Source organism: Oncorhynchus masou, chromosome 24 (genome assembly GCF_036934945.1).
Source record: "Oncorhynchus masou masou isolate Uvic2021 chromosome 24, UVic_Omas_1.1, whole genome shotgun sequence".
NCBI classification, from domain to species: Eukaryota; Metazoa; Chordata; class Actinopteri; order Salmoniformes; family Salmonidae; genus Oncorhynchus; species Oncorhynchus masou.
This window is the reverse complement of record NC_088235.1, coordinates 71147899-71168020: the sequence shown is the minus strand read 5'-3', so window position 1 is coordinate 71168020 and position 20122 is coordinate 71147899. Positions and strand designations below refer to the sequence as shown.

Below are 20122 nucleotides of genomic sequence, written 5' to 3'. Positions count from 1 at the left end.
CCACTTAAGTATTTTTTGGGGATATTTGTACTTTACTATGTATATTTTTCACAACTTTTACTTTTACTCCACTACATTCCTAAAGAAAATAATGTACTCCTTATATTTTTCCCTGACACCCAAAAGTACTCGTTACATTTTGAATGCTTAGCAGGACAGGATAATTGTCTAATTCACACACTTATCAAGAGAACATCCCTTGTCATCCAAACTGCCTCTGATCTGGCAGACTCACTAAACACAAATGCTTATTTTGTAAATTGTGTCTTGAGTGTTGAACTGTGACCCTGGCTATCCGTGAATTTAAAAAAAAAACAAGTGTGTCGTCTGGTTTGCTCAATATAAGACATTTTAAATTATTTATACATTAACTTTTGATACTTGAGGACATTTAAAACCAAATACGTTATTGTTTTACTCAAGTAGTATTTCACTGGGTGACTTTTACTGGAGTCATTTTTTAAAATATTGTTTTTACTTTTACTCAAGTCGGAAAATTGGGTACTTTTTTCACCACTGGAATGAGTCCACCATCTAAGCCATATATACCAAGATATCTGAACCTCTTGATGAGCTGGCGTTGTGGTCCTACTAAGTGGATGGTGTTCTACTAAGGATGCTACAACTACACTACCTCCATCATCTGGGAAACATGCCTGGCCCTGCGCTCATCCTTGTCTCTAGTTACTCATGTGACTCCTGGGCACGCCTCCAATGGCCCCAGGGAAGTGGCATCCTACGTCTGACACCAGTGCAGTGAGTTCAGGAGATAGGTTTGAATGGGATTGAAACCCACAACCTTGGGTCTGTCAGTCGGATATCTAAGCTATTAATACCAGAGATTTACAGTCAATGCGTTTGTCAATGGTGTTGTGCTATTGGATGTTAGAATATTTTAGGGACCTTAACCCAGCACCGAGTGACATGGCATAACGGCTAAGGTGTTGGCTTGACAGTCACTGGATCTGGGTTTGAATCCCGGTCAGGGGCACCCCCTGATTTCACAAAATTGGTGTCAGAAGTGGGATGGCGCAAAGGCGGTCATCTGAGAGGTGTGTGCACGAGAGGGACACACTCCCCCGAAGGAAGGGGAGTAATGTAGTGACCTTAACCAAACAACTAGCGACCTCCTCAAGTGGTTTCGGACCTATTGCATAATGGTTAAGGTATTGGCTTGACAGCCGTTGGACCTTGGTTTGAGTCCCGGTCAGGGCCACCCCTGAATTTGTCACAACATTGTCAACTCTTCAGGTTAATTGATTGATAGTCTGATGCTACTGAGTGATGAGACTAACAACCCATCTTAAATTGTACAGTGCTATCTGTTATTTTATCATTCAAGAGATCATATGTCATTTCAGTACACTTTGTTAAATGACAAAATGCTTAGTGTCTAGGCCCTAGATTGCTAGGGCCTAGACACTTGATTGCTTGGGCCTAGAGTGCTATTGACTCGCGAGTCAATGCCTTTGACAAGCAACGTTTTCTTGTGCATTTAATCATTAACAAAATGTGGACTACATATCTCCAGGGTGCCTGACTGTGAACCGTGAGTAGCTTTACACAGTCTCTTTAGTTCTTGCTGCACACTCCCAAATGATATAATGTGAAACAAATCATGATATTGTGTAGAAATAGCACATAGCCTTCTCGGGATTTGATGCCAGTCACCTGACTGTCCCTTTAAAATGGAAAAAAGAGAAAACGCCTATCCAACAGGCTTTTACGCGTGCGTAGAAACATTTTGGCCATTGAGGCGTTCGTGGAGCTTAGAGCGCATTCGGGAAGGAAAACAGGTAAATAAAGTTAAATTATTTACCAGTTTCATTTGAATAATAAATGCTTTGAATCCTACGTTTATTCTTGAAGCGGTCAGCTAAAACCTTTACTCATCGGAACGATAGGAGTCGCTCCTTAGCCTACAATGTAGCAAATCAGTCAGTGAAATTGTTACAAATCATCCGATTGTCAGCGAGCTAAACGTCAGCCAGCTTCAATCTCGGATATCGTCCATCTCTCTCACTGTTCACACCTATAGGCAGCTGTGATAATCTCGCCAGAGATTAAAGCAGTTTTTATTGTTCTAATAACGGTCTCGCAATTCACATCCTGTGCCGCTTTTGAAGAGATGGAAGGAACGGGGCGGGCGGCGCGTTGTTTGTTAGATTTCTGCTGGTGTTCTATTTCGGTCATCGCGGTAACATTCCTGTGTAACCCTGGTCAGCGTTTGGTCATTCAGCTTTTAGCTGGCCACGGATGCCTGGAATTCACAGTACACCGTGTGTGACGGCCAGTTCCGTTAATACGTCTGTCAGGAGTTCAATAGTTATAACAGGATTATGCGAACTCCGATGCTCTATGGGAAGAGTAACGTTAGCCTTAAACACTGTGACAATTATGAGCCTCGGCCTTCTTTACGGTTTGTATATGTAGAATGCTTTAAATGTCTGAATCAACTGTTTTTTTTATATTGTTTTTTTTATGACTAGGACTACTATTGTCCTGTTTCCTCTCATTGACTTTGTCCCAGTTAAAAAACATGGAACTGACTGTTTCTGGCGAATGTTTTTCTGCCAACAGACACTGTCACCCACCCCAAACAGACCAGCAGGAATCATGGGGAGTGGTACGTTTGTTCTCTAGGCTATTCACAGGCCTTTTGTCATGTACATTTACGTAAATGTACTTACAGGCAAGGCTGGTCCTTGTTTAAACAACTACTCAACACTGTGGTTTGTCCAGGAAAATACAAATGTTAGCCGACTCTCCCTTCTGTGAGTCTAATCAATGTTTTTTTAGACACAATATGGTTCCTGTCCATGGAGTCCCAAATCAGTCCAACAGAGGGCTGCTCTGTGCCCCTCTCTTGATTCCCAGAGTTAGTTTAATTTATACTGGCCAGATTGGCCGTTCTAATCAAAGAAGCTTTTGTTTTATACAGAAATGCAGTTAGTAGGCAGCTCCCTCTTTTCTGCTGGCTTTGTATTATCCTCTGCCTTTCTCTCTCTCTGCATCTCTCCCGTCTTTCTTTTTGTCCTCTGTTCTCTCCCTACCATTTCTGAATCTTTCATCACTTTTTCCTCTTTCTTCCTCCCCTTCTCGCTCTTTTCTCTTCCCTCCATCTCTCTCTCTCTGACAGTGTTCCTGCCGTCGGACCTGGCCAACTCCGTGTTGAGCCGTCAGCGCAGGGACAACAGCTACCTGCTAGAGGAGATCCGTCAGGGCAACATCCAGCGAGAGTGCAGGGAGGAGATCTGCACCTACGAGGAGGCCAGGGAGGCCTTTGAGAATGACGAGAAAACTGTGAGTGAGACACACACGCAACAGACGTGCGCAACCAGGGTTGGGGTCAATTCCATTTCAGCTCTGTCTAATTAGGATGTAAACTGAAATTGAAATTCCATTTTTATTTTTTAATGTTTCTTATATGGGAAGCATTGAGGAAAATTTGACCTCCTTTGTTTGTTTACTTCCTGAATTGAAATGGAATTGACCCCAACCTTGTACGCAACACTCGCTCACGCGGATGCACACACAATGCTCTTTGTCTCGCTGTTGCTCCCTCATTGACACACACGCACTTGATAACAAAAACACGTGTAATCCTACTCCAAGTGTGCTGGCCTGTGGAATGTTCCTGCTTTTCAGGAAGTGATTATAATCAGCAGGAAGGGTAGCTGACTCTGAGAGTGCTGCTCAGTAGGGAGAGGGTCATTGCTGCAACTATTGTCAGGACAGGGAATGCACAGTCCGTCCCGCAGAGGGATGTGCAGCACACACATGTGTGGACAGCTTTGTGTTTATGTTTTGTATGCATGTGTGCTCTCTGGAGTATGGCATTCAGAATGCTGCAAATGGCATTTGTAGACTTCACATGTTTCTTTTACCTTAAATGCCCAGGAATTGATAATTCTGCCCAGTAATTGGTCTGATGTAGCTCTCTGATTGGCTGCAGCAACGGTTCTGGGAGGAGTATGTGCGGGAGAGCAGCCCAGGTGGCGGGCTGCAGTCGGCGGTTGGCGGAATCCACTCCCTCTACCTGATCCTCCCCTTGCTCCTGGTGCTCCTCCTTGTCGCAGCAGTGGCCATCACTGTGTGGCGCTGCCACTCCCGTAAGCGTTCGGAGCGCAGCCCCGCCCTGGGGGGCTCCCACCGGGACCCCACACTATCGGTGGTCTCCATGGACCAGTGGGGACGGGACTTTCACGACCACTCCGAGCTCAGCGTCCATAGCAGCCCCGCCTACCCGGGCTCAGAGGTCACGTCTGCGAGGGGAAGCAGGGGAGAGCCACCGCCGTCTTACGAGGAGGCAGTTGGCCACACGGATGTGCACATAGAGACAGAGCCGCCGCCTCAGTATGAGGACATCATTGGCCATGGGAAGTGAAGTAACCCCCCCCCCCCATGCCCTGTCTTACCTGATGCCCCACCAGCTCCCCTTCTCTCTCTCCAGCCCCCATCCAGCTATATCATCCTCCTGGTCTCAGCCTACACCTCACCTCCCTTTAACTGTTACGTTACTACACTAACGGAGAGTTGTTGGATGCAATAACGTCGACGCTTGCACTGACCATCGGATAGGAGTTGAGTGATAGCAGAGACGATACCAAATGTTTGATCTCACAAAACCAAAATTTATTTTTTTAATTTTATTTTTATTTTTTTAGCTTCCTCCATACTACCATAGATTTATGTTATGACTACCCTGGAGTTTTGGGGCTTGCAAATGAACGGTGCATGACAATTGTGTGGTGTAAAGGAAAAATGAGAGAACAAACAAGTTGTTTTGAATGTTCAGGAACTGAATTGTTAAAATAACAAGCAATTCTTCTGTCGTTTTAGCCATATGTTTTGGTAAGCCAGTATTGGCTATGTAGACGTAGACATACTGGATCTATGCCAGCGTCGTATGAATTGTGGAAGACTGTCCCAAATGGCACCCTATATCTTTATACAGTGCACTACGTTTAACCCGAACCCTATGGGTAGTAGTGCACTAAATATGGTATAGGGTAGTTTGGGATTGCAAGCCTGTGTCTGTCTCTCGGAGTGACATTATCTGAGCTGTGCTGGCATGGAGTGACCTGCAAGGAAATATGGGCCAGGAAGCAGCAGAATATGAAGCGACAACGGCCCTTTTTCACTCACGGCGATAAATGCCACTATGGACAGTGTGTGGGCGAGCATGTGTAAGAGTGCACTTGAGTGTTTCTATTTTTTTTTTCTGCAGATAACTGTAGTGACTACATTGATACTAATGTAGTGGATATATGTGTCGTGACTGAAGGCACTTTCTGTTAAGGCTCAAACTGAGCCGTTTGCTCGTGAATTTTAAGGCAGTCTGGTTTGGGTCTATTCAGCGCAACTCGGCAATGTCACCTATTGATACAATGGTCTATTTTACATGCTAATTATGCAGCTGGGGGACTAATTGCAGACATCCTAAGCACCGACTATCTGCCTAATATTCATTATCATAATATGTCAATGGCCCTGTACACACTTTAAGATGTACAACTGATTTACAACTCATTTGACACCATGGTTATGATACAACGGATAGTTTGGCCGGGATTCAATCTTATCCATGTTATTTGCGCGTTTGCCCTTTGAAAGTCATTTCCATTAAGCCGTCATCTACAGTGTTTTGTTAATGCAGGAACATTGCCTTTTAAAAGGTGCATTGTCAACCGCGTTTTTACCGATTTTTGAATCCTGGCCTTTGTCTGCACAGTAAATGTTTACACACTAATTGTGCAGTGTCTCCAACGCTTGTAATAAAACATTTTTACAAAAACTTTCTATTGTGCCATATGTTGTACATTAGTTGTAGAACTAATGTACGGGGCCTGTGTAATATGTTCATTACAGATTTGCGAGCACTGATGTTTTTTGTTGACCTGTGGATCTCAGCACTTGTCCCAAAGCTATATGACTTGTGACTGGGATGTGTTGATGGTCTATTGGTACGTTCAAGACAACTCGAACGATGAGGCCCGAGTTTCCCACTTGGAAAGTATCCGAATCAACCTACGCAAATAACTATTGTTCATTTTAACTTGAGGTTCTGAGCTGTCATGAACGCGCCATATGGCCCTGTCCAGAAACGGCCCCCACCCACAATATGTAATAGACACAGTATGTGGTGACATACAGACGATTGTTGCTAAATTGCTTCCACCTGTCTTAAGTTCAGGTCTAGGTAACGGGGCAAGGAATTCCGGGCAGGGCCAATTTGTTGTACTGTTACCTTTTTTGAAATCCAGTTTTTACGCCTTAAGCAAATGTAAAAAAAACAACAACCTTTGAATATGTACTGAGCTTGAATTGTAATTTATAATAAAATACTTAAACATGCGGGGCAGTTGTCAGTGCCTCAATTTATCAAACCACTCTGTCTAATGTAAAAAGCATGATGGATGACTTGTCTTGGTCCTTCTGCAGTCCAAAAACATGTTCTATTTTAAAAAGGCTGTTTAAACCTAACCATACATGAAGAGACTTGAGATTTCTCTAAAGCCCTGGTGTCCTAACCGTGTCAACATTCAGGAAGTAGTCTGGCTTAATTGATAAAAGATCAGTGGGCAGAGCATAGTGAGTGGAGTTTACAGGCAAGACATTAAAAACAATCACATTTCTAACTTGACCTATGTGGGAAAAACACAAATGCTGCATGTCCCCTGTCAAGCGCAGTAGATGAGGTACTGGGTTTGAGTCCAGAGAATCACAGGTTGTTGATCCTCTCTATTTTATAAATGTTGTATGACTTGTACAAAGTGCTAGACATAACATCTTAATTCTAGTTTACGTCAATGGCTTATCACACACCCTGAGTGGGGTCAGTCCACTTTCCCTTTCCTGGGTCGGTTTGAAACATGAATTCTCTTGCCTGGTGAACACAACCCTGGGTTGTGTCATGGAAATTTCCTTAATTACCAAATGATGAGAGAGCAAATCACACCAGTCAGAGTTATGCTTAATTTTCACCTTTAAAAATAATTAAGCTTTTGCAATAGCATTTTGACTTTCAACAGTTCAGTATCTCTAATGAAAAGTTGAGTGCTCAACATAATGGCAACTGGGATCCTTTATAGCAAAGATCCACCCACCCTAGTTGACATGACAAACCACAGGTCTGAAGAACTTACACAAAGAAAGACTTTACTTCAGAGAGGACTATCCCCTAGCCAGACAGAATTGGCTATAAATTATCGTTCAGTTTGGTCTCCTAAACAAAGCTCTTATCTCGTCCTTGGTACAAAATGGTACCAAGACATTACCACCTCCCAATGATGTATATCAAATTGTCATTTTAGATACTCCATCCTAAATACAACCAATTCTGGACAAGCTCACAGAGAGGAAAGTGAGCCTCTAGGTCAAGATAGGGGCCATAGTGGAGCCAAGAGAGAATTGGTTCCCCATCAATCATCTCTTCACATGGTTTAAAAGATATGTTTACACCTTGACCTCTCACCTCTCTGTGGCCCAAGCAACTTAGTCCTGACAGAGAACAGATAACTGCCAATGGCCACCACTATAGTACAACAAAATACATTCTTATGAGAAATAACTCATAAGCATATCATGAAAATAATACATCCTATCTATGTTACCCAACTAATTCTGATTAATCCCCAACAGGAGACCAAGAGGGCTCTCAGACTGTAGCTAGAGAGAAAAATATACTAGCAGAGCAAGCCAATCTCAACCAGTTGGTACACAGGAAATATTAACTGAAGCAGTCGGGCAGAAGGCAAATGGGTAGCGGTTCAGGGAGTGTCGGACCAGTTACCGAAAAGGTCACTAGTTTGAAATCATCTAGGTGAAAAAAATAAGTTTTTGCCCTTGAACAAGGCACTTGTTGTTCCTGTAAGTCACTCTGGATAAAACATTTAAATGGTAGTGTTAAGGCTTATCTGACACAGACAATATTATATCAAGCAATAAGAAACAGACAGCAAAAGAAATAAAGGCAGGTGTGCATTTTCCAGTAACAACTAGCTAATCGCATCAGCGGGGAGTTGGCCAATGACAAAGCAGTCAAAGGGACGGACGCCTGTTCCAGTCAACAGCTCATGTCGGCTCCTGTTCTGTAGGCTGAGTCAGGTTGGTATCTCTACGGCAACGGCCATTTCAGACCCACTCCTTGGGGTTTCGTAACACCTCCAGCGTATCGGCCTCCTGGGAACCTTTAGGAGGTTCATGCATGTACTCCCACCTGTGAAGAGAGTCAATGAATGAGGCTTCTGGGGCTTTTTCAGTGAGTGCATATAGAAATGTAATGTACACAGCTGACAAGAGGGCTCTGGTTGACTCACACACACAGGGCGTACGCAGTACTACACACACACACACACACACACACACACAGGCAGTACTACACACACAGGCCGTACGCAGTACTACACACACAGGCCGTACGCAGTACCACGCACACACACACAGGCCGTACGCAGTACCACGCACACACACACAGGCCGTACGCAGTACCACGCACACACACACAGGCCGTACGCAGTACCACGCACACACACACAGGCCGTGCGCAGTACCACACACACACACACACAGGGCGTGCGCAGTACCACGCACACACACACAGGGCGTGCGCAGTACCACACACACAGGGCGTGCGCAGTACTACACACACACAGGGCGTGCGCAGTACTACACACACACAGGGCGTACGCAGTACCACACCCACAGGCCGTACGCAGTACCACACCCACACAGGCCGTATGCAGTACCACACCCACACAGGGCGTACGCAGTACTACACACACACACACACACACACACACACACAGGGCGTACGCAGTACCACACCCACACACACAGGGCGTACGCAGTACCACACCCACACAGGGCGTACGCAGTACCACACACACACACACACACACAGGCCGTACGCAGTACCACACACACACAGGCCGTACGCAGTACCACACACACACACACACACAGGGCGTACGCAGTACCACACACACACAGGGCGTGCGCAGTACTACACACACACAGGGCGTACGCAGTACCACACACACACACACACACACACACACACACACGGCGTACGCAGTACCACACACACAGGGTGTACGCAGTACCACACCCACACACACACACAGGGCGTACGCAGTACTACACACACACACACACACACACAGGGCGTACGCAGTACTACACACACACACACACACACACACAGGGCGTACGCAGTACTACACACACACACACAGGGCGTACGCAGTACTACACACACACACAGGGCGAACGCAGTACTACACACACACACACAGGGCGAACGCAGTACTACACACACACACACAGGGCGAACGCAGAACTACACACACACACACACACACACACACACACGCAGGGCGTACGCAGTACTACACACACACACACACACACACACAGGGCGTACGCAGTACTACACACACACACACACACAGGGCGAACGCAGTACTACACACACACACACAGGGCGAACGCAGTACTACACACACACACACAGGGCGAACGCAGTACTACACACACACACACAGGGCGAACGCAGTACTACACACACACACACACACACACACACACGCAGGGCGTACGCAGTACTACACACACACACACACACACACAGGGCGTACGCAGTACTACACACACACACAGGGCGTACGCAGTACCACACACACAAAGGCCGTACGAAGTACCACACACACACACACAGGGCGTACGCAGTACCACACACACACAGGGCGTACGCAGTACTACACACACACACACACACACACAGGGCGTACGCAGTACTACACACACACACACAGGGCATACGCAGTACTACACACACACACAGGGCGTACGCAGTACTACACACACACACAGGGCGTACGCAGTACTACACACACACACACACAGGGCGTACGCAGTACCACACCCACACACAGGGCGAACGCAGTACTACACACACACACACACACAGGGCGTACGCAGTACTACACACACACACACACACAGGGCGAACGCAGTACTACACACACACACACACACAGGGCGAACGCAGTACTACACACACACACACACACAGGGCGAACGCAGTACTACACACACACACACACACAGGGCGAACGCAGTACTAAACACACACACACAGGGCGTACGCAGTACTACACACACACACACACACAGGGCGTACGCAGTAACACACACACAAAGGCCGTACGCAGTACCACACACACACACACAGGGCGTACGCAGTACCACACACACACAGGGCGTACGCAGTACTACACACACACACACACACACACAGGGCGTACGCAGTACTACACACACACACACACTACACCCACACACAGGGCGTACGCAGTACTACACACACACACACAGGGCGTACGCAGTACTACACACACACAGGGCGTACGCAGTACTACACACACACACAGGGCACGCAGTACTACACACACACACAGGGCGTACGCAGTACCACACACACACACACAGGGCGTACGCAGTACCACACACACACAGGGCGTACGCAGTACTACACACACACACACACACACACAGGGCGTACGCAGTACTACACACACACACACACACACTACACCCACACACAGGGCGTACGCAGTACTACACACACACACACAGGGCGTACGCAGTACTACACACACACACAGGGCGTACGCAGTACTACACACACACACAGGGCGTACGCAGTACTACACACACACACAGGGCGTACGCAGTACCACACACACACACAGGGCGTACGCAGTACCACACACACACAGGGCGTACGCAGTACTACACACACACACACACACACAGGGCGTACGCAGTACTACACACACACACACACACTACACCCACACACAGGGCGTACGCAGTACTACACACACACACACACAGGGCGTACGCAGTACTGCACACACACACAGGGCGTACGCAGTACTACACACACACACAGGGCGTACGCAGTACTACACACACACACAGGGCGTACGCAGTACTACACACACACACAGGGCGTACGCAGTACTACACACACACAGCGCGTACGCAGTACTACACACACACAGGGCGTACGCAGTACTACACACACACACAGGGCGTACGCAGTACCACACACACAGGGCGTACGCAGTACCACACACACACGGCGTACGCAGTACCACACCCACACGGCGTACGCAGTACTACACCCACACGCAGGGCGTACGCAGTACTACACCCACACAGGCCGTACGCAGTACTACGCACACACACACACAGGGCGTACGCAGTACTACACACACACACACAGGGCGTACGCAGTACTACACACACACAGGCCGTACGCAGTACTACGCACACACACACACAGGGCGTACGCAGTACTACGCACACACACACACAGGGCGTACGCAGTACTACACACACACACACAGGGCGTACGCAGTACTACACACACACACACACAGGGCGTACGCAGTACTACACACACACACACAGGGCGTACGCAGTACTACGCACACACACACAGGGCGTACGCAGTACTACGCACACACACACAGGCCGTACGCAGTACTACGCACACACACACAGGCCGTACGCAGTACTACGCACACACACACAGGCCGTACGCAGTACTACGCACACACACACAGGGCGTACGCAGTACTACACACACACACAGGGCGTACGCAGTACTACACACACACACACAGGGCGTACGCAGTACTACACACACACACACAGGGCGTACGCAGTACTACACACACACACACAGGGCGTACGCAGTACTACACACACACACACAGGGCGTACGCAGTACTACACACACACACACAGGGCGTACGCAGTACTACACACACACACACAGGGCGTACGCAGTACTACACACACAGGGCGTACGCAGTACTACACACACACAGGGCGTACGCAGTACTACACACACACAGGGCGTACACAGTACTACACACACAGGGCGTACGCAGTACTACACACACACAGGGCGTACGCAGTACTACACACACACAGGGCGTACGCAGTACTATACACACACACACAGAGCTTACGCGGTACTACACACACACACAGGGCGTACGCGGTACTACACACACACACACAGGGCTTACGCGGTACTACACACACACACACAGGGCTTACGCGGTACTACACACAAACACAGGGCGTACGCAGTACTACACACAAACACAGGGCGTACGCAGTACTACACACATACGCAGTAGATCACACAGTACTACACACAGAGTCTTCACTCTTCCAAGGTTGCGTCCCAATAATCTCTCACTTTTTCCCAAAGTGTTCACTTCCCTTTTTGGGTTTAAAAAGTGCAATTTATGGGAAGTAGTGAAAGAGTGCACACATCAGGAGGAAGGAGAGATTGGGACGCAACCCCAGCACTCATTCCCAATCACTAGTGCTATAAATCCAGTGCTCGCAGCAGCAGTATGATTGTGACGTAACAGTACTCACTTGGCTGTGAGGGGCAGAGACATGAGGATGCTCTCGATCCTGGAGCCTGGGGTGGCCAGTCCAAACTTCACCCCTCTGTCATACACCAGGTTAAATTCCACATACCTGAAAACACACACACAGACCAAAGGCTTAATGGGACACAAGCACAGACACAGAACCAAACTGTTATTACACATGCACAAGCATGTAGGTACACCTAGGGCTGTTACGGTGACCGTCTTTCCGACACGTTGCCAGTCAAATTCCAAGTGATCGTTTAAGTCACGGTAATTAGGCTTCTCCAAGCTCTGATGCTGCTGATGGTCATTAGTAGCCTACCAAACTTGCTAACTGCCTGGTACTCAGCACTCTATTGTCCCTCTAATCACACTGACATCAATGCAAATTGAATCAAACACCTCATGAGCTCTTATTTATTTAACTAGGCAAGTCAGTTAAGAACAAATTCGTATTTACAATGACGGCCTACCCCCGCCAAACCCTAACCAGGACGACGCTGGGCCAATGGTGCGCCGCCCTATGGGACTCCCAATCACGGCCAGTTGTGATACAGCCCCAGATCGAACCAGGGTCTGTAGTGATGCTTCTAGCAAAGATGCAGTGCCTTTAGACCGCTGCGCCACTCGGGAAATGTTACACAACATTTCTATAGGCTATGGAATTGCAATAGAAAACAGAGTGATGGCCTCTACTAAAAAGAGGATCCCATCAGCTTTTTATAGGCCTACTATATTTATTTCTCAACTTTCCTAATATTAAGCACATTGCTTATCTTTACAACAGGAGTATAGCCTACCTGGCTGGCATGAAAAGGAACCACGGGAAATGCGTCCTCCATTTGTTATTTAAGTGCATAGATGACATGTATTAATGTTTTTCCTGTTTCGAGGCAAGTGCAAGATAATGGGCCAGTCTAATTAAAACAAATTTCACACATATACTAAATAATGTATGTAAAGACAAAGATTAAATCAAGAACAGTCTGATGGGTGACTTATGAATGATATACTGTATTAATCAAAAGCGCATGCCTTTTTAAGTTGCATACCTCATGTAGCCTAGCCCATATGTCTATATGTTTTGATAAGGTTTGTATCACAACTTTAGTGGCCAAATAACTTCTTAAAATTAAGCACATTAATCAGTTTTACGACAGTTGTAGCACCTAACTTTTTCACGTTTGGGGTAGATCATGTTCACCATAAAAATGCACCTTTATAATAAAAGCATGACATGCATAATCGCATTTGTGAATGGTGTTTTCCCGCTACTTGATTGCATTTGGGAACATTCGCACTTGTAGCCTCCTGCCGTGTGCACATTGCCGCGCTTATAATGTGAATAAATAGTCTAATAGTTGATCAACATTTGAAGCTAAAAAAGTTCTGATATGTTGCGTCAGCCTCATTGCTTAAAAACATTTTTTTTAGTTAAATGCTAGTGGTTGTATTAATTTGGGATCTATCGCATCCCACAACTGTCCCAGACTATGTTTGGAATATTTATTTCTCGCACAGAATAGGTCAACTTTTGTACTATGGTGGATAGTAGAATGACATAGGCAGCTTATGTCAATCTACTATCCCCCATAGTACACACGTTGATAGGCTAGTGCTTTTGCTGTTCGTTAGGCCCACTCATCTTGTTGGCTGACAAAGTACATGTGGAAAGTTCTTCCAATATCTTCAATGTGCACCTCGGAATTGGATAAGGATGAGCACAGTTGCATCCCCGATGTGTTTGTCTTCACTTGTAGCCTGTGAGAAAGACCCGATCACGTGACGGGCATTGGCTAATAAGAATTGAGCCATGTGAGTGAGAGGTGCTTCAGAGCACGCAGCCGGGAGAAGGGAATTATAATTATTATATTCAGCCCAAGGGCACAGCGGCCACTGGCCGCAAAAGGCATAGATTTCTTTAGGGTACATTACGGCTACACAAAGGGGATGCCACAGGGAAATTCGAGGTATTAGCAAGTGCATGTCAAATTGTGAATGACAGACTGATGAAGTGTGTGCAGCCTGCGTAAAAAAAACCAAAGCAGAGCTCATGCCTTTCATGTGACTTTTTTCAAATAATCAGAGTCACATCATGCAGCCTTTGAATTTTTTTATACATTCTAACGTTGGGCTATATTCTTTGATCACAACTAAAGTTGCATAAATAACTCTAAATTAAGCATTAAAGGAAGACCGGTTTCTTTGTTAACTGCTCACAGAATAGCGGCATGTGCGCACTCCCTCAGAAATCTTTTGGAGAAAACATCCTTTCAATTTTATTCAGCTATGTTCAATTGTATTCTTCATACTAAAACTAAAACCTACACTCGATCCCTCCGATGTCAACAACTACAGACCAGTATCCCTTCTTTCTTTTCTCTCCAAAACTCTTGAACGTGCCGTCCTTGGCCAGCTCTCCCGCTATCTCTCTCAGAATGACCTTCTTGATCCAAATCAGTCAGGTTTCAAGACTAGTCACTCAACTGAGACTGCTCTTCTCTGTATCACGGAGGCGCTCCGCACTGCTAAAGCTAACTCTCTCTCCTCTGCTCTCATCCTTCTAGACCTATCGGCTGCCTTCGATACTGTGAACCATCAGATCCTCCTCTCCACCCTCTCCGAGTTGGGCATCTCCGGTGCGGCCCACGCTTGGATTGCGTCCTACCTGACAGGTCGCTCCTACCAGGTGGCGTGGCGAGAATCTGTCTCCTCGCCACGCGCTCTCACCACTGGTGTCCCCCAGGGCTCTGTTCTAGGCCCTCTCCTATTCTCGCTATACACCAAGTCACTTGGCTCTGTCATAACCTCACATGGTCTCTCCTATCATTGCTATGCAGACGACACACAATTAATCTTCTCCTTTCCCCCTTCTGATGACCAGGTGGCGAATTGCATCTCTCCATGTCTGGCAGACATATCAGTGTGGATGACGGATCACCACCTCAAGCTGAACCTCGGCAAGACGGAGCTGCTCTTCCTCCCGGGGAAGGACTGCCCGTTCCATGATCTCGCCATCACGGTTGACAACTCCATTGTGTCCTCCTCCCAGAGCGCTAAGAACCTTGGCGTGATCCTGGACAACACCCTGTCGTTCTCAACCAACATCATGGCGGTGGCCCGTTCCTGTAGGTTCATGCTCTACAACATCCGCAGAGTACGACCCTGCCTCACACAGGAAGCGGCGCAGGTCCTAATCCAGGCACTTGTCATCTCCCGTCTGGATTACTGCAACTCGCTGTTGGCTGGGCTCCCTGCCTGTGCCATTAAACCCCTACAACTCATCCAGAACGCCGCAGCCCGTCTGGTGTTCAACCTTCCCAAGTTCTCTCACGTCACCCCGCTCCTCCGCTCTCTCCACTGGCTTCCAGTTGAAGCTCGCATCCGCTACAAGACCATGGTGCTTGCCTACGGAGCTGTGAGGGGAACGGCACCGCAGTACCTCCAGGCTCTGATCAGGCCCTACACCCAAACAAGGGCACTGCGTTCATCCACCTCTGGCCTGCTCGCCTCCCTACCACTGAGGAAGTACAGTTCCCGCTCAGCCCAGTCAAAACTGTTCGCTGCTCTGGCCCCCAATGGTGGAACAAACTCCCTCACGACGCCAGGACAGCGGAGTCAATCACCACCTTCCGGAGACACCTGAAACCCCACCTCTTCAAGGAATACCTAGGATAGGATAAGTAATCCTTCTCATCCCCCCCTCCCCTTAAATGATTTAATGCACTATTGTAAAGTGGCTGTTCCACTGGATGTCAGAAGGTGAATTCACCAATTTGTAAGTCGCTCTGGATAAGAGCGTCTGCTAAATGACTTAAATGTAAATGTACTATAAAATAATATAAAACAATGCAAATCTTGTCTTCTAAATGAACTAGTGTAGCCCACAGCCATATGGTATAGCCATATCAGGTCCTAACATAAGGACAACTCAGTATGCTATTCTGTCCTTCTGAAATAAAACTACATTTTATTCATATCATGTTTCTTTAGACGTGTCTAAAATACATAATGGATTTATTAGACATTCCAAAAGGTCTGCATCAGTGGCTTGTCGTCTATGCGTGGAAGCCAGGGAGATGCTAAATGTGTTTATGTTAATTAACCGTCAATTACCTTGAGACAGGCAGTTATTTGCTTGACAATCACAAAACGTCATGACCGCCACAGCCCGAGGTACACCCACACCCTCTCAATTGTACCCACCTGCCTCTCCGCACCTGCTGCCAGTCCTTCTCCTCTGGGCTGAAGGGGTCATCGAGGTGTTTGTAGACGATGGGCAGGTAACAGGGCACCACGGTCTGGGCACAGCTCCTAACGAAGCTGAACGCCTCCTCCTGGCTGGGATAGTCCAGGTCGTCAAAGAAGATGCCACCGATGCCCCGCGTCTCGCCACGATGGCGGATGTAGAAGTACCGGTCACACCTGCAGGCAGCAGGAGTGCTTTGAATTAAACTAAGCTTGAGGACAAAAAATGTTGCAGGTTACGGAAACACTTGAATTATACCTGCCCGCTGGTACTGTATATAGCCTTATAACTTGTTATACTCATGATTTTATACCAGCAGGGTTTAATTCAAGTGTTACCAATGTTAATTTCCATAATTGCAGCATAACTTGTACAATGCAGTACTTTTACAGGTATTTGACACACGGTAGAAATGTTGAGCTACTGGTTTCAATGACTAAACACAGAGGTAGTTATTAGATATGATTACGCTCAATGAAAATGTAACCCAATGTTCTTTAAATATACAACTACTGTATGTTTGAGTTGAGAGAAGATCAAGATAATCAAAATCAAGATGTCAATCTGGAGGGGATGACCACTGTGTCAATGTGTAAAACGCAAACAGCTTATAGGAACCTAGCCATTAAAGTAACACAGACACACACATCCATGTACAGTATCCATACTCACTTACCCTCCCGTTCATTGACACGTCATTCACTAGCTCTGAAGATAATGACGAGAAACTCCTTATCCCCGTTGAACAGTAGAGACCCACCCAGTGTAGTCACCCACCCACCCAGTCATTACCACATGTTGTATGAAGTCACCGATATGGGACGTACCACGTTTTGAAGTCGGGGTAGTACTTGGGGTGATGGTTTTCACAGGCCTCCTTCAGACTGTTGTGAAAGTGAGCACCATCCTCCTTATTGACATAGGTAGGAGTCAGGTCTGTACCGCCACCAAACCACCACTGTTTAGTGCCTGGGACAGACACACACACACGACAAGAGCCATCATTCATTATCTCAGCTCCAACACTTGAATGGTGTGACGTCACAGCCTGACACTCACCATCTTCTTCTTCTATCTCAAAGTATCTGTAGTTGAAGTGCACTGTGGGAATGTGGGGGTTCTTGGGGTGGATTACTGAGCTCACGCCCATGGCACAGAATGGCAGGATGCCTAGGAGTGAACATAATACAATATTATACAATACAATAATATACATCTCAACCATAGTCGGACTCAAGGACCCAATCCTGATTCCTTGAACACATCAGGTTGTCGGAATAGCATGAATGGCTATCTCTGGTCTTGAGTGACACATAAGACAACATAAGGTATTGCTGAAATGAATGAGGTCGATATGAACCTAGGGCAGCCACTCACCATCTTTCCCTCTGAGAACCTTCCCTCTGCTGCGCATCTGCTTGGCGGCCTCCTCGGTCAGGTTCCCAAACACCACGGACACGTTGACCCCCGCCTTCTCAAACACCTTCCCATCCTGCAGCACACAGCTGATGCCCCCGCCACCTGATACAGACAAGATGTTAAGACAGTGAAGAAAGAGCCAAACACCAAGGCACCTTAATAATGCTATGTAAAACAGACAGTGAGACAATGGCATGGGTGCCGAATGTTGCAAGATGCTACTGTGGATGTTGGGCTCAGTTTAAAAACAAGGCCAGGGTGGATAACCTTTGGATTAGCCAGAATAGACTCCGACCTTAGTTTACAGCTGCACAGGCTTCCTGATTAGGTTATGACACCGCAGAGCAGGCGCAAACTATGGCTCGGAAAACGTACCTCAATCCAGAGGTGAGAAATGTGTCGTACTCAGAATTGTCCCATTACTGTCGGCACAAGAAACGTGGCGTAAAGCCCACCACCGTTGGACTCTGGAGCGGTGAATCACACTTCACCATCCGGCGAGCAGGCCCTAATTCCCCAACATCAGTGCCTGACCTCACTAATGCTCTTGTGACTGAATGGATGGATGCATGTTCCCGCAGCAATGCTCAAACATCTAGTAAAGAGTGGAGGCTGTTATAGCAACAAATCATTCCATGATTTTGGAATGAGATGTTAGATGAGCAGGTGTCCACATACTTTTGGTCTTATAGTGTTGGTCTACGTTGGCCTATAGGTAAGATGCTCTGGCCTTAGTTTGGGGTTCCTAACCGACTATCCATAGGGGATAGGTACGGGCTGTGTGTACCAAATGTTTGGTACACACAGGAGCGATTACATGCCTTCTTTCCGTTCCCACTTGTCCACTTTGAACTTGCCGCCGTCCACCTCCTCGAGCGCTCTGCAGAACTCCGCCTGAGTCTCCATGATCAGCATCTCCATCCTCGTGCACATTTCCTCTTTCTTCTGCTGCAGCACTTTGACGTCAGTACACGGCGGTGACATGAACTTCTTGCATTTCTCCGATATCTCCGTCTCCTCGGTTTTGGTGATCATGGTTGCCATTTCAGCCCGCTGAAAGTGACTAGCGCTAGCCACAAAACCCACCACTGCCGCCGCTGCTCCAGCAACCAGCAGGGCGCTTCTCCTGGTTCGCCCGGTTGCCGTTTTGCCTGCAGTCCCATTGGACATGAACTGCACTCCAGTTGCTTTGGGAACCCATCTCGCTCCCGGAAGCGGAGTTAACCTGCGGACCGAAGTGTTATGGAAGAAAGATATGCGCGAGTCCACTATGGAAGCTCGCGTTGAATACGGAAAAAAACATAGTCTCGCCGTGGTTTGCGCCGTTCTGTTCATGGAATAAAGAACGATGGTCGCCATGATTTGTAAATGATCTAGCTGTCATCTCCATGTAAAATGTACAGTTTGTAGACATCCATCTAGCAAAACTGAAAACTACAATCACAAGTAGACAGCGGTGCAGGCACGCTAAGGTCCGGGGGTGTGTCCCTAGCTTGAAGCGAGTGAGGAGGTATGGGAAATGGTGTTCTCGATGAGTCTTTCCAGGTTTGTTTGATTGATAGTAAATTACAGCAAACAGCAAGACCCACAAGCCAGTACTTTTCTGTAGGCGTGTCGTTATTATCCAGAACGTGATAAGAGACCCCTTTCTTCTCTGCTTATCCGCTCTTTGCCAAGATAGTCATTGAAAAGTAATAATTGTCGCATAATGACGAATGGATTTATTTTCTTATTCACATGTTATTAAAGCACGACGTAAATATGCCACATAGTTCTTCATTTCTTTATGTCACTATTTCCAACAACACAAAGACAATACGTGCACTTAATTCCTCATAAAAACATGTTCATAATACCATTTTGGAGCACATATTTAGAGTGTAGCCTACGCTAGTCTATAAAATCCTTCCCAGTACTCATGACTGACAGTTTGATAGATGTATAGATGTGTCTGTGTGCATTGAGGTGAAGAAGTGTGTGTTTG

General features: G+C 47.0%; 2 protein-coding genes across 2 annotated transcripts; one reads left to right on the top strand and one right to left on the bottom strand.

The window, feature by feature from the left end:
• The first annotated feature begins 1757 nt into the window (after positions 1-1757).
• On the top strand, positions 1758-6357 carry prrg1 (proline rich Gla (G-carboxyglutamic acid) 1). The gene is made up of 4 exons (XM_064934704.1): positions 1758-1796; positions 2581-2626; positions 3140-3303; positions 3956-6357. The coding sequence occupies exons 2-4, from the start codon at positions 2617-2619 to the stop codon at positions 4385-4387; spliced, it is 606 nt and encodes a 201-aa protein (XP_064790776.1). The 5' UTR covers positions 1758-1796; positions 2581-2616; the 3' UTR covers positions 4388-6357.
• LOC135512555 (oxygen-dependent coproporphyrinogen-III oxidase, mitochondrial-like) lies at positions 6315-19621 on the bottom strand. Its single transcript, XM_064934702.1, has 7 exons — positions 18960-19621; positions 18097-18240; positions 17779-17889; positions 17547-17688; positions 16677-16895; positions 12472-12576; positions 6315-8221 (listed from the first exon to the last, which is right to left on the bottom strand). Exons 1-7 carry the CDS (start codon positions 19495-19497, stop codon positions 8137-8139), a joined length of 1344 nt encoding a protein of 447 aa, XP_064790774.1. The 5' UTR covers positions 19498-19621; the 3' UTR covers positions 6315-8136.
• Positions 19622-20122: the final 501 nt, after the last annotated feature.

Excerpts from the sequence above, each read along its gene's own strand:
- prrg1 (XM_064934704.1), top strand. Across the intron at positions 3,304-3,955 it reads TTGAGAATGACGAGAAAACT|CAACGGTTCTGGGAGGAGTA; the intron begins GTGAGTGAGACA and ends GATTGGCTGCAG.
- LOC135512555 (XM_064934702.1), bottom strand. The coding sequence starts at position 19,497 with ATGGCGACCATCGTTCTTTATTCCATGAACAGAACGGCGCAAACCACG. Across the intron at positions 16,896-17,546 it reads TACCCCGACTTCAAAACGTG|GTGTGACCGGTACTTCTACA; the intron begins GTACGTCCCATA and ends TGCTGCCTGCAG. Across the intron at positions 12,577-16,676 it reads CAGCAGGTGCGGAGAGGCAG|GTATGTGGAATTTAACCTGG; the intron begins GTGGGTACAATT and ends GTGTGTTTTCAG.